Source organism: Heterodontus francisci, chromosome 31, assembly GCF_036365525.1.
Source record: "Heterodontus francisci isolate sHetFra1 chromosome 31, sHetFra1.hap1, whole genome shotgun sequence".
NCBI classification, from domain to species: domain Eukaryota; kingdom Metazoa; phylum Chordata; class Chondrichthyes; order Heterodontiformes; family Heterodontidae; genus Heterodontus; species Heterodontus francisci.
In genome coordinates, this window is record NC_090401.1 from 58,960,757 (window position 1) to 58,975,890 (window position 15,134).

The 15,134-nt window shown below is 42.3% G+C and overlaps 1 protein-coding gene across 1 annotated transcript in view; it reads left to right on the top strand.

Moving 5' to 3' along the window:
* The window catches only part of LOC137347306 (forkhead box protein O3-like), a 213,964-nt gene extending 201,218 nt beyond the window's left edge, over positions 1 to 12,746 (top strand). Inside the window, exon 2 of the mRNA XM_068011709.1 lies at positions 10,552 to 12,746. Within this exon, the coding sequence (XP_067867810.1) occupies positions 10,552 to 11,967 (1,416 nt within the window). The 3' untranslated portion in view covers positions 11,968 to 12,746. The remainder of the gene's footprint in view (positions 1 to 10,551) is intronic.
* The last annotated feature ends 2,388 nt before the right edge of the window (positions 12,747 to 15,134 follow it).

The following is a 15,134-nucleotide window of genomic DNA, read 5'->3' on the forward strand; positions in this document are numbered from 1 at the left end:
AAGATCCTTCCAGCTTCAGAGACGCACCAGGCTGCAGTACAAGGTAAGTAACTGGCAGGGCACTTAAATAAGAAGGTGCTCTCTCGGCCACTTTTTAAAAACTGTTAAAAAATTTCAAAAAGCAGCCAGGCCACCACTGTGGGGTGTAGGAGGGGGTGTTAAACTGCAGAAAGCTTGTTGTGGAAGGATGATGCTGGAGCCTATCTTTACTCAGTTTCAGATTTATTGTACAGAGTAAAAGGATTACAAACATGTAGCTCCTCACTCGTAAACTCCTCCACCAGTCTCAGTAAGTGTCTGCTTACAAGTGCTCAAGTAAGACCCCAATTAACACCCTCCACCTGCATATAATTAAACAATTGACACACAATTGACAGATTAACAGGCTGAACCCCTCTACAGGGCAGCCTTTGGCTGTACCCCCATCCAGGGGGGCCTGTAAGGACTGCCAGAACTACTGGCACCCCAGCCTGCCGCTGTGTGCCTGTCTCCAGGCAGTTCATCTGCCCACCCTCCACCCACCCTTTAAATCGGAAAACTGGAGACCAACTGGAAAATCCCAATTGGCCTACATTACCTACCTTTAACAAGGTTCTTAACTAGCCTAATTCCCGGGCCTCAAACACGCGTTATTCAAAATGGCCGACTTTGGGAATGGGGTTGGGAAGCTGGCCTCATAATGTTCAGGCCCCATCCACCTCCGTTCCCAACCTTGGCAGGACCCAAAATCTCAGCCCTTTATTTCTGAAATTGAGATTGTTTCCTAGGCAACTGCCACATATCTTTGTTCCCACTTCTCAAAAACTCTATCAACCCACTCCCCTGCACTCTGCCATTTCTCCATCTCCCCCTATCCTCTCAAATGGATTTATTTTGTCTATGAGATCCATCTGCCCTCCCTTCCATCCCAGATCCTGAACATCAAACATCTCATTTCCAACTCTATCTTTACTGCCATTGTCAGACTTCCTCTTAGTGCCCACCCCCTTTAAAATCTCTGCCACCCTTCCTTAAAGATTTTGCCCTCAATCCCTCACAATCAACTGCTCTTTCACTGATCTACCTTTCCAGCATTATTAGAATAAGTTGTTGTCATCCAACTACGATCTCACTTCTTTGCACTCTATTTTGGAAATCTACACCCCAGCTCGATTTTGGATTAATACTTGCCCCTTTGCCTCCTTCCACTCCATTTCCAGAGGCTTATCCTACAGCCCAGATGTTTCTTCATTCTGGGGTGGCCTCCAAAAATCTTTACCCACTTCTCTCCCTTCAAAAGCCTCCTAAACATGTATCCCATTGATTGTACCTTTTGTCTTCCCTCATCTAAGCCCCTTGACCCAGTGGCTCTCCCTCTTGTAAAATGGTCTGAGGCATTCTTTTCACTCGAAGATTATTATATAAATCAAAGCAATTATTGTTGAATCAGAACTAAAATGCATCTCACGTGAAATATAGTTCAGGATTACGTGGCACGGTAACTGCAATCAGCAACACTCTTGCAGCAATTGCTGATACAGAGGATCCACACTTCAGTTTGTCATTCCAGAGATTTGATAAAATTCAGCAGAAAGTGATTGCCAGTGTTGATGTTGCAATGTTCTGTTGAGGTTTGACATCTATATCTGAACAGTGTGGAAATGTAACAGGATAGGCAATCAAATGTGTATTTATAACTCAGCTATGTGACCTTTCACCCACCTCCCATAAAGGGTCAAGTGCAAACTGTCAACTCCCCAAATGACAGCATCAAAACAAACTTGCACAAAAAAATCTGACCCTCACTATGCTGAAAATACTAGTCTCCAACGTGTTCACCAAGATTGAATCCACATTAGAAACAATGAGGGCCACACCGATATACCATAGGCATCCTCCTGATTCACAAGGAGTTACAGGGTGGTAACTATTCAGTGTTTTGCTGCATTGAAACATTGACAAAGGTACAGCAATGGGTTTTAGTTTGGAAGGATAATCTAGTTCTTGCACTGATGGAGAAGATATTTATTTCAATCCAGGCAGTTTGGTCAGTAGCTGATTGATGTTTGATTTGTGAAGAGCCTCTCTGGTTGTGATTTTAAACCTCACTAACCTCCCAACCCCGATAACCCACCCATCCCTGCCGTCCAGTGACAATGTGACTTCCTAGCTCTAACCTTCAGCACTCTAGGCCATTGATGAGGCTCCCACTAAAGGTAGGCGGGGCCTACTTAATATTCAAAAGTTGCAGCCGGATGATGTACTCAGCGCCACAATGTAATATTACCTCGAAGTCAGGAGAAGTCCAGCAGTAGAACCAACACGGAAGGCGATAACTGGCCAATATAGCCCAGTGTAAGTCTTTAAAAATGCATTGTGGGCCAGGAGGAGCAAGGGTGATTGCACCAGGCTCCACTAGGAGTCCCTGGGCCACATCAGCCCCGGCCTCCCCAAAATCATGCCCAGCCCCACCACCAATGCCACCCCCCACCCCACAATCTCCAATTGACCTGGAATCCCCAACCCAGTCCCCTGTCCCCCCAATTTCAATTGCCCTCAGGACCCCTCCTCCCACTGACTGCCGCTGACACTTCCTACAGGTCCCCTGGCTGTGGCCTCTTGCTGCCAAATCTCAGCTCCCATGCACCCGTGCACGTGTTGAGTGGGTCGCCAGAAACTTCTACGTAAGTGAGGTCTTTCCGTTAAGCTGAGCAGGATTTCCAGGCCCCCAGACTCTTTGTGTGTGCCGCCTGCTTTAACCAATCCCACGCCGAATTTAAAAAAAAAATCCAGAGCCCACATCTTTTCCATTAGCCTACAAGAAGCTCACACGCTGACGTCAAGAACGGAGCATCAAATCTTTGTTCGAATGGCTTGTTGAAATTTAATATTGGATGTTGGCATCAAAAATTGGGAGAAATCTATGACAAGGAGTCCAGTGGTCATTGCAGCATTTTAACACAGCCAATGGTTCAACAACGATAGTTCAGCAGTGGACGAACAGTCCCCCTGAAACAGAAGTGGATCCCCACCAAACAGATCGCATCACAGCAGCCAAGCTCAAATACACAGGACTGAGGAAAATAAATACTGGATTCACTAAGATTACTCACAAGAGGAACTGTCACACAAGTTACAAAAAAAAAGACCAGAAACCACCTCCAGACCACAGTCATGTGAACCTCATTAACCATAAACTCTGGGGATTTTCTGGAAAGAAAATAAAAGTGATAAACAAGAGCTGGAACCTTTCTAAACTTGTAAATTATCTCATGGCTAATTTCCCTAAATGTAAAAGCAAAGGGGGGAGACGATAGCATAATAGTAACGTCACTGAACTAACAATCCAGAGACCCAGGCTAATGTCCTTGGGACATGGGTTCAAATCCCAGCACAGGAGCTGGTGGAATTTAAATTCAATTAATTAATAAAAATCTGGAATTGAAAGCTAGGCTCAGAAATGGTTCCATGAAACTATCGAATGTCATAAAAACCCATCTGGTCCTTTAGGGCAGGAAATCTGCCGTCCTTACCTCGTCTGGCCTGCATGTGACCCCCGACCCACAGCAATGTGGTTGACTCTTAACTGCCCTCTGAAATGGACTAACAAGCCACTCAGTTGTCATAGGCAACAAATGCTGGCCTTACCAGCAATGCCCACATCCCATACATTTTTTTTTTTAAATTCCTGAAATAACATCTAAGTGAAACATTAGTATTCATTTGTAAGCCATAAATACAAGATGGTAGCTTCTAAATCCAATAGGGAATTCAGGATAAACTTCTTTATCCAGAGAGTGGAGAGAATGTGGAACTCACTAACCACATAGTTGCATTTAAGGGGAAACAAGACAAATACTTGAGGGAGAAAGGGTAATGGTGATATGAAGTAAGGTGGAAGTAGGCTTAAACAACAGCATAGACCTGTTGAATTGAATGGCCTATTTCTCTGCTGTGTATTCTATGTAATTCATTTAGACTAGTACAGGACTAGCAAGGAATAAACAAAAAACAGGCCACATTCTGCGTGGAGCTGAGAATTACACTCCTTTATCCCACCTAGATTGGGATAAGCACCACAAAAGTGGAAAATTGAGTCCATTGTGTCTGCAGCATTTTCAGAAATTTGGAACAGAATATCCATTTTGGGCGGTTATGAAGTCTTCTGTTGTTTGTGCTAAATGCATTGTCTTGAAGTGCAGCACTGGTTAAGTACAGATTTTCTTTTCCAGCTGTAGCTTGGGGTTGGCCAGAAAATGACTGTAATGTTGTCAGTCCAATTACGTATACGTTAGATTCTGAAATGTAGTGTAGTGACTATGTCAAGACAACATTTTTTTTGTTGGCTGTTATTGTTCATCAGATAATACTATATGGATGCAGTTTATGGATATGATATTTCAGTGAGTAAGCTACTTGTCTCTCCCTACACATGAAGGGATAATTACTTATGAACCAGGCTTAGTCAGGGCAGTAGATTGATTTTGAGGTACAATACAATTCATTTGGTAAAGTGCCAGATTATAAACAAGATAAAAACAAATGGAATAAGGTATAAAGAGGTTTTTGCGTAATACGGATTGGTGCATTATTTCTTAGATCATTGTGACATTTATCAGCATTAAAGGACCAAATACTTTCAGAAGCACCAGGAACGAGGCCTCAAGAGCCTCTCACTAATGGTTGCTAAACAACTCCAGTTTGATACCTCTTGAAAATACTCATTAATCTTGCTTTTGGGGAACCTCACCATTGTTTACAACAAGAGGCTTCTCAACTACAAAAGGAAATTATTGTATTGGGACCCAAAAGCAAAACCATCCAGTAAAATTTTGCCTGTTGGAATTTCTTCTGGTAAAAACATAGCAAACATGGATGGTGTCTGAACTTGTTGGTTATACAGCAATGTACTTAGTAACAGCCTACACGCCAGTAATAGGTGACGTCACTAATATTTGCATTAAACACTGCTTTGAATACTTACAAATGTATTGCCTTCATGTAAATGTGATCTGCTGCCATATTACCACTGTGTAACCAATGAGACATGATTTCCTGTACATAATTTTTTATTATTCATCCTTGGGATGTGCGTATCATTGGCAAGGCTGGCATTTATTGCCCATCTCAATGTGAATAATGATGATGAGGGACCTGAGTTGTGAATTATAGTTTAAAGGATAGGTGATGCATTTGTCCAACGTTATTAAAAATGAGCATACTCCTCCCACCTATAAACCTCCAACAAAGCGGGAAGGACAGTAGTATTTGAATTACAGATGTATGTTTAATGATTGACCAGCAGAAGAAATCCTATGGAACAAACCTAGTCTCATAAATTTTCCCTACAAAAGTCTTAATCTGGAAGCCAGGCAAAAAGTTGAAAAAAAAATCTGCCTTGCGGTCATCTGACCAGATCTTAATACAAAGCCAGAATTTGAGCTCATGCCTCTTTCACTACAGTCAGCTGACACCGAGAGCTCTGTATCTTGTTACGTGTACTATCATGGCAGTGATCTTTTGGAGGAGAAATCCAAACAGAATAATCACAGAAGGTCCCATCTTTGAAATAAATCAGCCATAGCGGAGATGAATGAAAAGGCTGGTAATAAACAGAAAATAATGAAACCATTCTGACAAAGCTTTCCTGTCGTTTGTGTTAATTGTCCACTCCTGGGTTTTGGTACTTTACTGGGCTTGAGTGTATATCAGATACAGAAAGTGACATGGAGCTCATTAAAATGCTCCAAGCTGAAGGAATTAAAGTTCACACAAGGTCACTTTTGTAACTAAGTGCCAGCTTTTCAACAGCTAGAGCCAGAAAATTGAAGTTAATAATTATCTTACAATTCTTCCTGACAACGATCATTTAGGAGCACAGAATTACAATGGCCCTGATTTGGCAGTCAGTGGTGAAGTGAAGGCGCTCGTAGCTGACTATGAAGAAAGCTGCCCACAAAGATCCAGTGCGCTCTGTGGGGTGGATTTCACCTTTCCCAATGTTAATTTAATTCTGGATCTGGCACTTTGTATCTCAGAATATCAGGATTTCTGGAACTCAGGATCTCTAGTCAGCAACAGGGGTGGCATCAAGCAGGCTAAGTAGCCAATCGTATTCAAGAATTCTCACAGACAGCAAACCGGAAAGGAACAAGCAGGTTTCAGCAATCACTTTTTATAGCTCCAGTGACCTGGGTTCAATTCTGGGTACTGCCTGTGTGGAGTTTGCAAGTTCTCCCTGTGTCTGCGTGGGTTTTCGCCAGGTACTCCGGTTTCCTCCCACCACCAAAAGACTTGCAGATTGATAGGTAAATTGGCCATTATAAATTGCTCCTAGTAGAGGTAGGTGGTAGAGGAATATAGGGACAGGTGGGGATGTGGTAGGAATATGGGATTAGTGTAGGATTAGTATAAATGGGTGGTTGATGGTTGGCACAGACTCAGTGGGCTGAAGGGCCTGTTTCAGTGCTGTATCTCTAAATAAAAATAAATTTTACAGAAAGTTATACAAAGATTGGGAAGTACACATGGGATTAAGGTAGAAGCTGAAATATCATAAACTTAAAAAAAAATTCTTATTATTTTTAAATTCATGGAATTTTTATCATAGAACAGAGACACTTGACATTCCACAAATATAAAATTATTTTTTCAGGGGCAGAGAGGTTGTTCAGCAGTAATTATGACTTGGTATGCAGTTAAAAACCCATTACATCTCATTCAAAAAGGCATAACCTTTTCAAGCATTTTACAATGAGAATAATGGAATAAAAAGTAGAAGTTCTCATCAATTCAGTGATTACTAATTGACTTCTCTCTGTGAAGACTCTGTGGAGGAGCAGGGAATCACTGCCCCCGGGGGAAACAGTCACTCTTTGGGATTTTGACTGGGACGCTCCATGTATTGGCATGGAGTCAGGTTCGCTGTCCAGTTAAGAGTGGTGAGTGGGCTCTCGAAGCTGGAGGGCCAATCAGAGGCCTTCCAGCTTCAGAGAAGCAACCGGCTACAATGAATGGTAAGTAACTGAGAGGGTGCTTCAACATGAAGGTGCCCTCTTGGCAACTTTCTTGAAAATTCAGTAAAAATTGAAAAAGCAGCCAGGCCACCACTGTTGGTGCGGGTTGGGGGGGTGCACGGTGGTGGGGGGCTTGGAATTAACTGCGCAGGGTGGCCTTTGGCTGCACCCAGACCAGGCGGGCAGGGAGAGCCTGTAGGTCTGCTTGGAGTGTTGCCACCTCAGACACCCACTGACTACCTGTCTTCAGGCTGTTGAACTACCCTCCCACCTACCGTCGTGTCAGAGAACTGGAGGCCGACTGGAAAATCCCAGTCCGCCTCTATTATCTACCCTTAACAATGCTCTTAACGAACCTAATTGACCGCTCACCTCTTGGGGGCAGACTGCCTTACTGGGTCCCGAACCCACCTCCTACAAAATTGCTGGCATCGGGAATGGTGCCAGGAAACCAGAATGCCAACCAGCAATGGTATGTTCAGGCCCCATCCTCCTCCATTCCCAACCTTGGGAGAGGCATGAAAATCCTGCCCCAGAAGTTGCTGTCAGTTTCACAGAGCAATGACAGCACATGCTGACAGTTTCACCATCATTCCAACCACAACTTCTGCACCAAAGCATTTACAGCCCAGCAACAAACCATTTGGCTCAACACATCTATGATAGTGTTTTTTGCTATTCTTTCATGGGTTGTGGGTGTCGCTGACAAGGTCAGCATTTGATGCCCATCCCTAATTGCCCTTGACAACTGAATGGCTTGCTAGGCCATTTCAGAGGGCAGTTAAAAGTCAACCACATTGCTGTGAGTCACATGTTGGCCAGACCGGGTAAGGACAGCAGATTTCCTTCCCTAAAAGACATTAGTGAACCAGATGGGTTTTTACGACAATTGATGATATTTTCATGGTACCATTACTGAGACTAGTTTTCAATTATAGTTTGTTCCATTAATTAATTACATTTAAATCTCACCAGCTGCCATGGTGGGATTTGAACCCATGTCCCCAGGGCATTAGTCTGGGCCTCTGGATTATTAATCCAGTGACAGTACCACTACGCCACCGTCTCCCCATTTATGTTCTATATCAGTCCCTCCCACTCTACTTCGTCTCACCTTATCAGCATATTATTGTAGTATAGGAGTAACAGTCTTCATGTGTCATCGATCACCATAGTGACAATCTTCAGCTCAATAATATTTACTTCTGCATTATAACAATGTCATTTACTTGCCAAACACCAATTTAAGTTGCAATAATTAATGCAAAAATGAGGCCAGAGAAAGGGAGTGTAATCAATCAAATTTCCCCTTTGCACTCAATTGCAATACTGTACACCAGGAACATAGCGCATTTCCAGGGCGCAAGAAGTGTCATACGACATATTCTAATCATTTGAAACCCATTTTCATGCACCTACCCATATTTGGGTGAAGATATTGGATTCTAGATGTCACAGCTGGCGGGAAATCCCAGGGTGGCACGCAGCAGGTGATGGGGAGCCTGTGCTACAGCTCTCCGACATGCTGGAGTTCTGCCAGGGACCCAGCATAACGCCAGGGGAAAATCTTCCTGCATTAACAACATTAGCGTTGCTAAACTGCCTGAAGTGTGTTCCACCCCTGACATTCCAGCCTGCAGCCGGTTACTATGTCTGTATTCCTATCCTAAAGACCAGCCCCAACTCTGCTCCAAGGCCAGGAGGTTTTAATGGTCCTACTGAGACACATGACGAGTGTTCAAAATCACCCACCTTAAAATTAGAACTGGTGGTTGCTGAATCCGGCAAACATCAAGAGAAAATGTTGGGGTTGGTGGAGGGTGGGGCAAAGATTCAGATCTGGCAACTTTTGCAAAACTAATAATTCAAAATGATTCTGAATGACTTTTGTATCGCTCTGTTTTTATATTTTTGAAACTTAAACACTGAGTACTGACAACATCAGAAAGGAGAAGCTGTGGCATACAGTGTGGTGCAGAGTGAAAGAATAAGGAAATATTTACAGAAATATCAAGAAGTTTAGTTTAGTTTAGAGATACAGCACTGAAACAGGCCCTTCGGCCCACCGAGTCTGTGCCGACCATCAACCACCCATTTATACTAATCCTACACTAATCCCATATCCCTACCACATCCTCACCTGTCCCTATATTCCCCTACCACCTACCTATACTAGGGGCAATTTATAATGGCCAATTAACCTATCAACCTGCAAGTCTTTGGCATGTGGGAGGAAACCGGAGCACCCGGAGGAAACCCACGCAGACACAGGGAGAACTTGCAAACTCCACACAGGCAGTACCCAGAATTGAACCCGGGTTGCTGGAGCTATGAGGCTGCAGTGCTAACCACTGCGCCACTGTGTCGCCCGTTGATGAAACATAAGGGAGAGCAAGCCATCAGCATCAACATGATTAACCTTAGACAGCAATCGGTACTCACCATGAGCTAGACAGTAAATCAATCATGAGCTTCAGATGCCACCGTGAACCTTGGCTTTGAATGTCACCTGAACCCCAGGACGCCATTATCTTAAATTAACTCTTGGGTATTTTAGAAATAAATTTAGTTTAAAGTTGATTGTAATCTTCTTGCAAAGCACAGGAAGGGATATCTGGCAGCGAGGATTGCACTCTCCTTACTAAACCTGCCTGGGACTCCTTCCATTGAAATGAATGGGTGGAAAGTCCAGCAGGTTCTATGAAAAAGTATTTGTAAATGGAGTTGAAATATGGAACAACTCTTTTTAATTTTCTTTATCCCTGCCTCCACTCATTAAAGTTTTCAGTTCTGGCTCAGTGGGTAGCACTCTTGCCTCTGAGTCAGGCACTCCAGAGACTTGAGCACAAATGTCTGGGCTGACACTCCAGTGCAGTACTGAGGGAGTGCTGCACTGTCGGAGGTGCCATCTTACAGATGAGACTTGAAACTGAGGATCCATCTGCCCTCTCAGGTGGATGTAAAACATCCCATGGCACTATTTTAAGGAAGAGTAAGGGAATTCTCCCCGGGGCTCTGGTCAATATTTAGCCCTCAGTCAACATGGCAAAAACAAATTATTTGGTTATCACATTTCTGTTTGTGGGAGCTTGCTGTGCACAATTTGGCTGCCGCATTTCCCACATCACAACAGTGACTGTACTTCAAAGAATACTTAATGGGCTGGAAAACATTTCAGAACATCCGAGGGTTGTGAAAGGACCTATATAAATGCAAGTCTTCGTTTCTTTCATTTCTTGCTGAGGTATAGTTCCACAGGCACTATGCATTTGATATGTACCTATGTATTTGTATGTGTGCATGTATGTATATTATGTCACACATATCGGGAATAATGATAGAACAGTAATGTGGAACACATAACTGATCCAAATACATCATTACTGATTTTAACAACTATTGTACTATTTGTTCTAAATTGCTCAAACAGGCTGCATTAACACTGTATATCTGCATTATGTATTGCATCTCTAGAGAACAGTGGCAGTTGTTACTATGCCGTGTGTATATTGTTCGCTTCTGGTCTCATTTTAAGTCTGTCCTTTTATCTTCACAGAACTCAATCCGGCACAACCTCTCCCTGCATAGCAGATTTATACGAGTACAGAATGAAGGCACAGGCAAGAGTTCATGGTGGATGCTAAATCCCGATGGAGGGAAAACTGGAAAATCTCCTCGGAGACGTGCGGTTTCCATGGACAGCAACAGTAAGTACCTAAAGAGCAAGAGAGGGGCAAACAAGAAGAAAGCCACCCTGCAGGCAACACAGGAGGGAAATGAAGGCAGCCCGTCCTCACAACATACAAAGTGGTCTGGTAGCCCCAGCTCTCACGTCAGCGATGAATTTGATGTGTGGACTGACTTCAGATCGCGTGCAAACTCAGCAGCAAGCACTTTGAGCGGTCGATTATCTCCCATAATGGCGAATTCTGAATTAGATGAACTTGAAGATGATGACAGGACTCCATCTTCTCCATTACTCTACCCCAGTCCCTCCAATACCTTATCACCATCTGTAAGTACAAGGCGCTCTGTGGAACTTCCCAGGTTGGCTGATTTGGCCGGTACAATTAACTTGAATGAGGGATTAACAGAGAATCTTCTTGAGGACTTGCAGGACAATTACAACATGAGCCCATCGCAGCAGATTCCCTCAGGATGCCTCAGGCAAAGAAGTTCCAGCTTCTCATTTGGATCTAAGTGTTCAACTCGCGGCAGTCAGACTAGTACATACAGTGCCACCATGTACAGCCAACCACCCATGACTATGTTACGTCACTCACCCATGCAGACTATTCAGGAAAACAAACAAGTCACTTTTTCAACTATCAACCACTATGGAAATCGTATGTTGCAAGATCTTTTGACCCCCGAGTCACTACGACACAAAGAAGTCATGATGACTCAGTCAGACCCTCTGATGCCACAGGCCAATACAGTTGTGACGTCACAAAACCAGAGACAAATGGTGATGTGTTCTGATCCAGCATTATCACCATTCAATGCCCAGTCACCTAGATTAATGAATAGCAATCCATTTCATCACCCATCACCAGCACAGCAAAAGTCTGCCATCAATAATGGTGCCTTATCCAATCCCATTGGCCTTATGCATATGCACTCTGAAGCTGGTAACATCAACTCTGTCGCACACCATCTCCAAAACCAGCTTCACTCACTCACCAGTCATGGGATGCAAATGGAAGCATTGGACTCAAGGTTGAGCTCTTGTCCAGGAGGGATTAACATTTCCGCCACAAGTCAAGATAAGTTCCCCACTGACCTTGACCTAGACATGTTTCACGGCAGTTTGGAGTGTGATGTGGAATCTATCATTCTTAATGAATTTATGGATAGTGAAGAGCTTGATTTCAATTTTGACTGTGCTATGCCAACTCAAAATGTTGGCATTAATATGGCTACCCTCCCCACTGCTCCACAGACCACGAATCAAAGTTGGGTGCCAGGGTGAAGTAGAGTTACAATGTTCAGTATCATGGGATGAAATTAGTTCCATAAAAGCTCTAAGACCAGACCAAATTAACATTTGGCTTCTTAGGAAACACTTACTTGAATACAGAAAGATTTGTTTTGTTTCCTTTACCTGGGATACACTTAAAAACACAATCAAAAAAGGCAATAATGTGCTATTTGTTAAAATAACAGTAATGCCAATTAAAGTGATGGTTATTTTTACTTTTGGAAATTAGGCTACAAATCCAAGCCTCCTGTATGATATCCTCATGATCAGGGCACAATTGATTTATTTAGTGGGTCTGTTGCAAGTAAGGTAGATGGACCTTAAAGAAATAGTTCCTGAATTTAAGGCCTTAATCTAGTTTCTCTATAAAGTGAAATAATTTTTAAAAGGTTACTTTTCCTTATTGTAAATCTGGTGTAGTTTCTCAGAATTAAATCCTTAGCATTTTTAAGTAAAATTTACATTGGGCGGTATGGGGGGAGGAATATTTTCTGTGCACCATGTAACAAAACCCATTCTCTATAAACAGGTTGATGATATAGTTATAGAATGCTCATTGAAGACCTCTTTCCTTGCAGTGACTGGAACTTTCATTATTGTAGCCTGGCATCTTACTTATTGTTCCAATCCTCTTGTATAACTAAGACAAGACTTTGGACAAAGATTGGAGGGAGCAATGGGCATCAGAACGCTGTAGTACAGGGTTGCAACAGGTGAAATGTTCCTTCGATAGAGATAAATCCCATTTTATTTAATCACAACCCTACAATCACACCAGCCTCCCTTGAAAGCAAAAGTTAATTTGGTCTGGGCCAGAATAGTTTCTTGCTCAGTCTTGGGTTTGCAAACCACAGTTGCATTAAAGTCACCAAAGCTTAATTTTTTTTTTAAATGTGCTTGTTTGTAACAACTGAAGGCATTTTAATACACACTTGTATTTCTGAGGACTAGAGTAGGTGAAACACGTTAAATGAAAGGATTTTGACAGAGACTGTGGACTGATAAATGGTTGGATTTTCAAAATGCAAAACTCCCGAGTCTTGAAAGACTTTGATCAAAACAGTTCTTTTGATTCTGTGGCCTGCGTCTGCTGTTTGACTGCCCTCAAATATTACATAACAATGTAACTTCTTTTTCTTTCATAGACTGAGAGTCATATTGTTACTGCTTTGGCATTTATCATTATTGTATGCTATTTTGGTTAAAACTGTATTTATTTTAGATTGAGGGAAATGACAAGTTGGCAATGTAGATGTTCTGAGCTAATACCACAGCCTGAACCTTTAATTTATGTCGTGATTGGGGCATTACTTTGCGAGAATTTCTCTTGGAATATTGACTCCGCCTACCATGTTTTGCCACGGAGAATGGTGAAATCAGGAAATGCTGTGCAAACATCCTTTGCCTGGAGTCAATTCTCCGAATACGTGAAACTTTCTCCGGAAAGTGCCATAAGTGATAGTTATATAAGTTACATATGTATATTAACTTCTTTTTAATGCAAAGCATCTGGATAATTAAAATCAGAAAAGTCCATTCTTAAATGTACATACAGGTACTGTACTGTAATTTCACCATGTATACTTTGAATGTTGATGTGATTAAGAATATAATTTCTTTTATTTTTCAAATATAAAATAATATTGTATGATAAAGGAAGCCCCAGACAGAAAGTTTCTTTTTTGTTTTGTTTTGTTTGAAATTCTAACAGTGACGGAACAAATTCCAGGGTCAACGGCAGTTGTTTTATTTTTTAACTAATGGAAGATTTTAAATCAGATGGTAAAACAGATTATGTTCAAGACCCACACATTCTGTTGCTGTTTGTGAAATGGGCACTCCCTTTCCATTGTACAAATGTAGGGGGGGCCAACTCGGATTGGACGTGTACCTGGAGGTCCCATCACATGACCTCCTGCCCCGCCCCATGCTCCCACTCAACAGGTGCATGCTCATCACATCATTGCCCAATTGGATGATTCTAGACTGCCAGTCAAAAAGCTTTCTTTTTCCCCATCTCCATATATGTCTCACTAATAAATGACTGTTTTAGGAAAATGGAAGAAGCACACAACTTTCTTAATGTAATGTAGCTATGATTTATTTCGTGAGTTTGTTTGTACGGTGTTCTGGGGATTGATCTTCAATTCCTGAAGACTCCAGGGCAAATTTGAAGGGTTCACAACCCCTATGCACATTTCAAACTGAGGTCACATTCCCCCATATCAGAAGACTGTCATTAGATGATGTAATAGGCGTACATATTATTCAGTACACATACATCTATCTATTCAAGCCAACAAATGCATGCAGGAAAACTTCTGATTTTTGAGTGCATATTAAATTCTTTCTTTACATAGCACATTTAGCCAATATTGGCAGACGTTTGCAAGTTTACCCACAGGAAAAATGATCAGCTAAGCGTCTATTTATCCCAGCTTTTGCAGCTTCAATAAATCTGAAAGATTAAAAATAATGTCTTCACCCTCCCCTCAATGTCACTGAACTAGTAATTCAGAGGCCTAGGCTAATGCTCTGGAGGCATGGGTTCAAATCCTACCACAACAGCTGGTGGAATTTAAATTCAATTAATTCATTTTTAAAAATATCTGTACTTGAAAGCTAGTCTCAGTAATGGTGCCATGAAACTATCATCGATTGTTATACATACCCATCTGGTTCACTAATGTCCTTTAGGGAAGGAAATCTGCCATCCTTACCTGGTCTGGCCTACATGTGACTCCAGACCCACAGCAACATGGCTGACTCTTAACTGCCCTCTGAAATCGCCTAACACTCAGTTGTCAAGGGCAATTAGGGATGGGCAACAAATGCTGGCCTTGCCAGCGATGCCCACATCCCTCCCATGGAGGAATTTAAAAAAATTCCAAGTTGAAGACCTCAACCAACAAACAGAAAGTTTCAACTGAAGCGGGTCCATTGCCTACAGATAAAACTGCTAAATATGGTATTTTTTCAACCTTTTTTGTCTCGTAGAGAAAAATAAAGGGGACGGAAATTTATTGGTGAATTATGCAGTTTTGATCTCTGCCCTAAAACTCACTTCCACACACCCATCCCCACCCGCCTGCCCATGCCTTTATTCTTATGAGCGGGGCAGCTATCAAAATGTGTACAAAAACAATTTGTGTTTACAC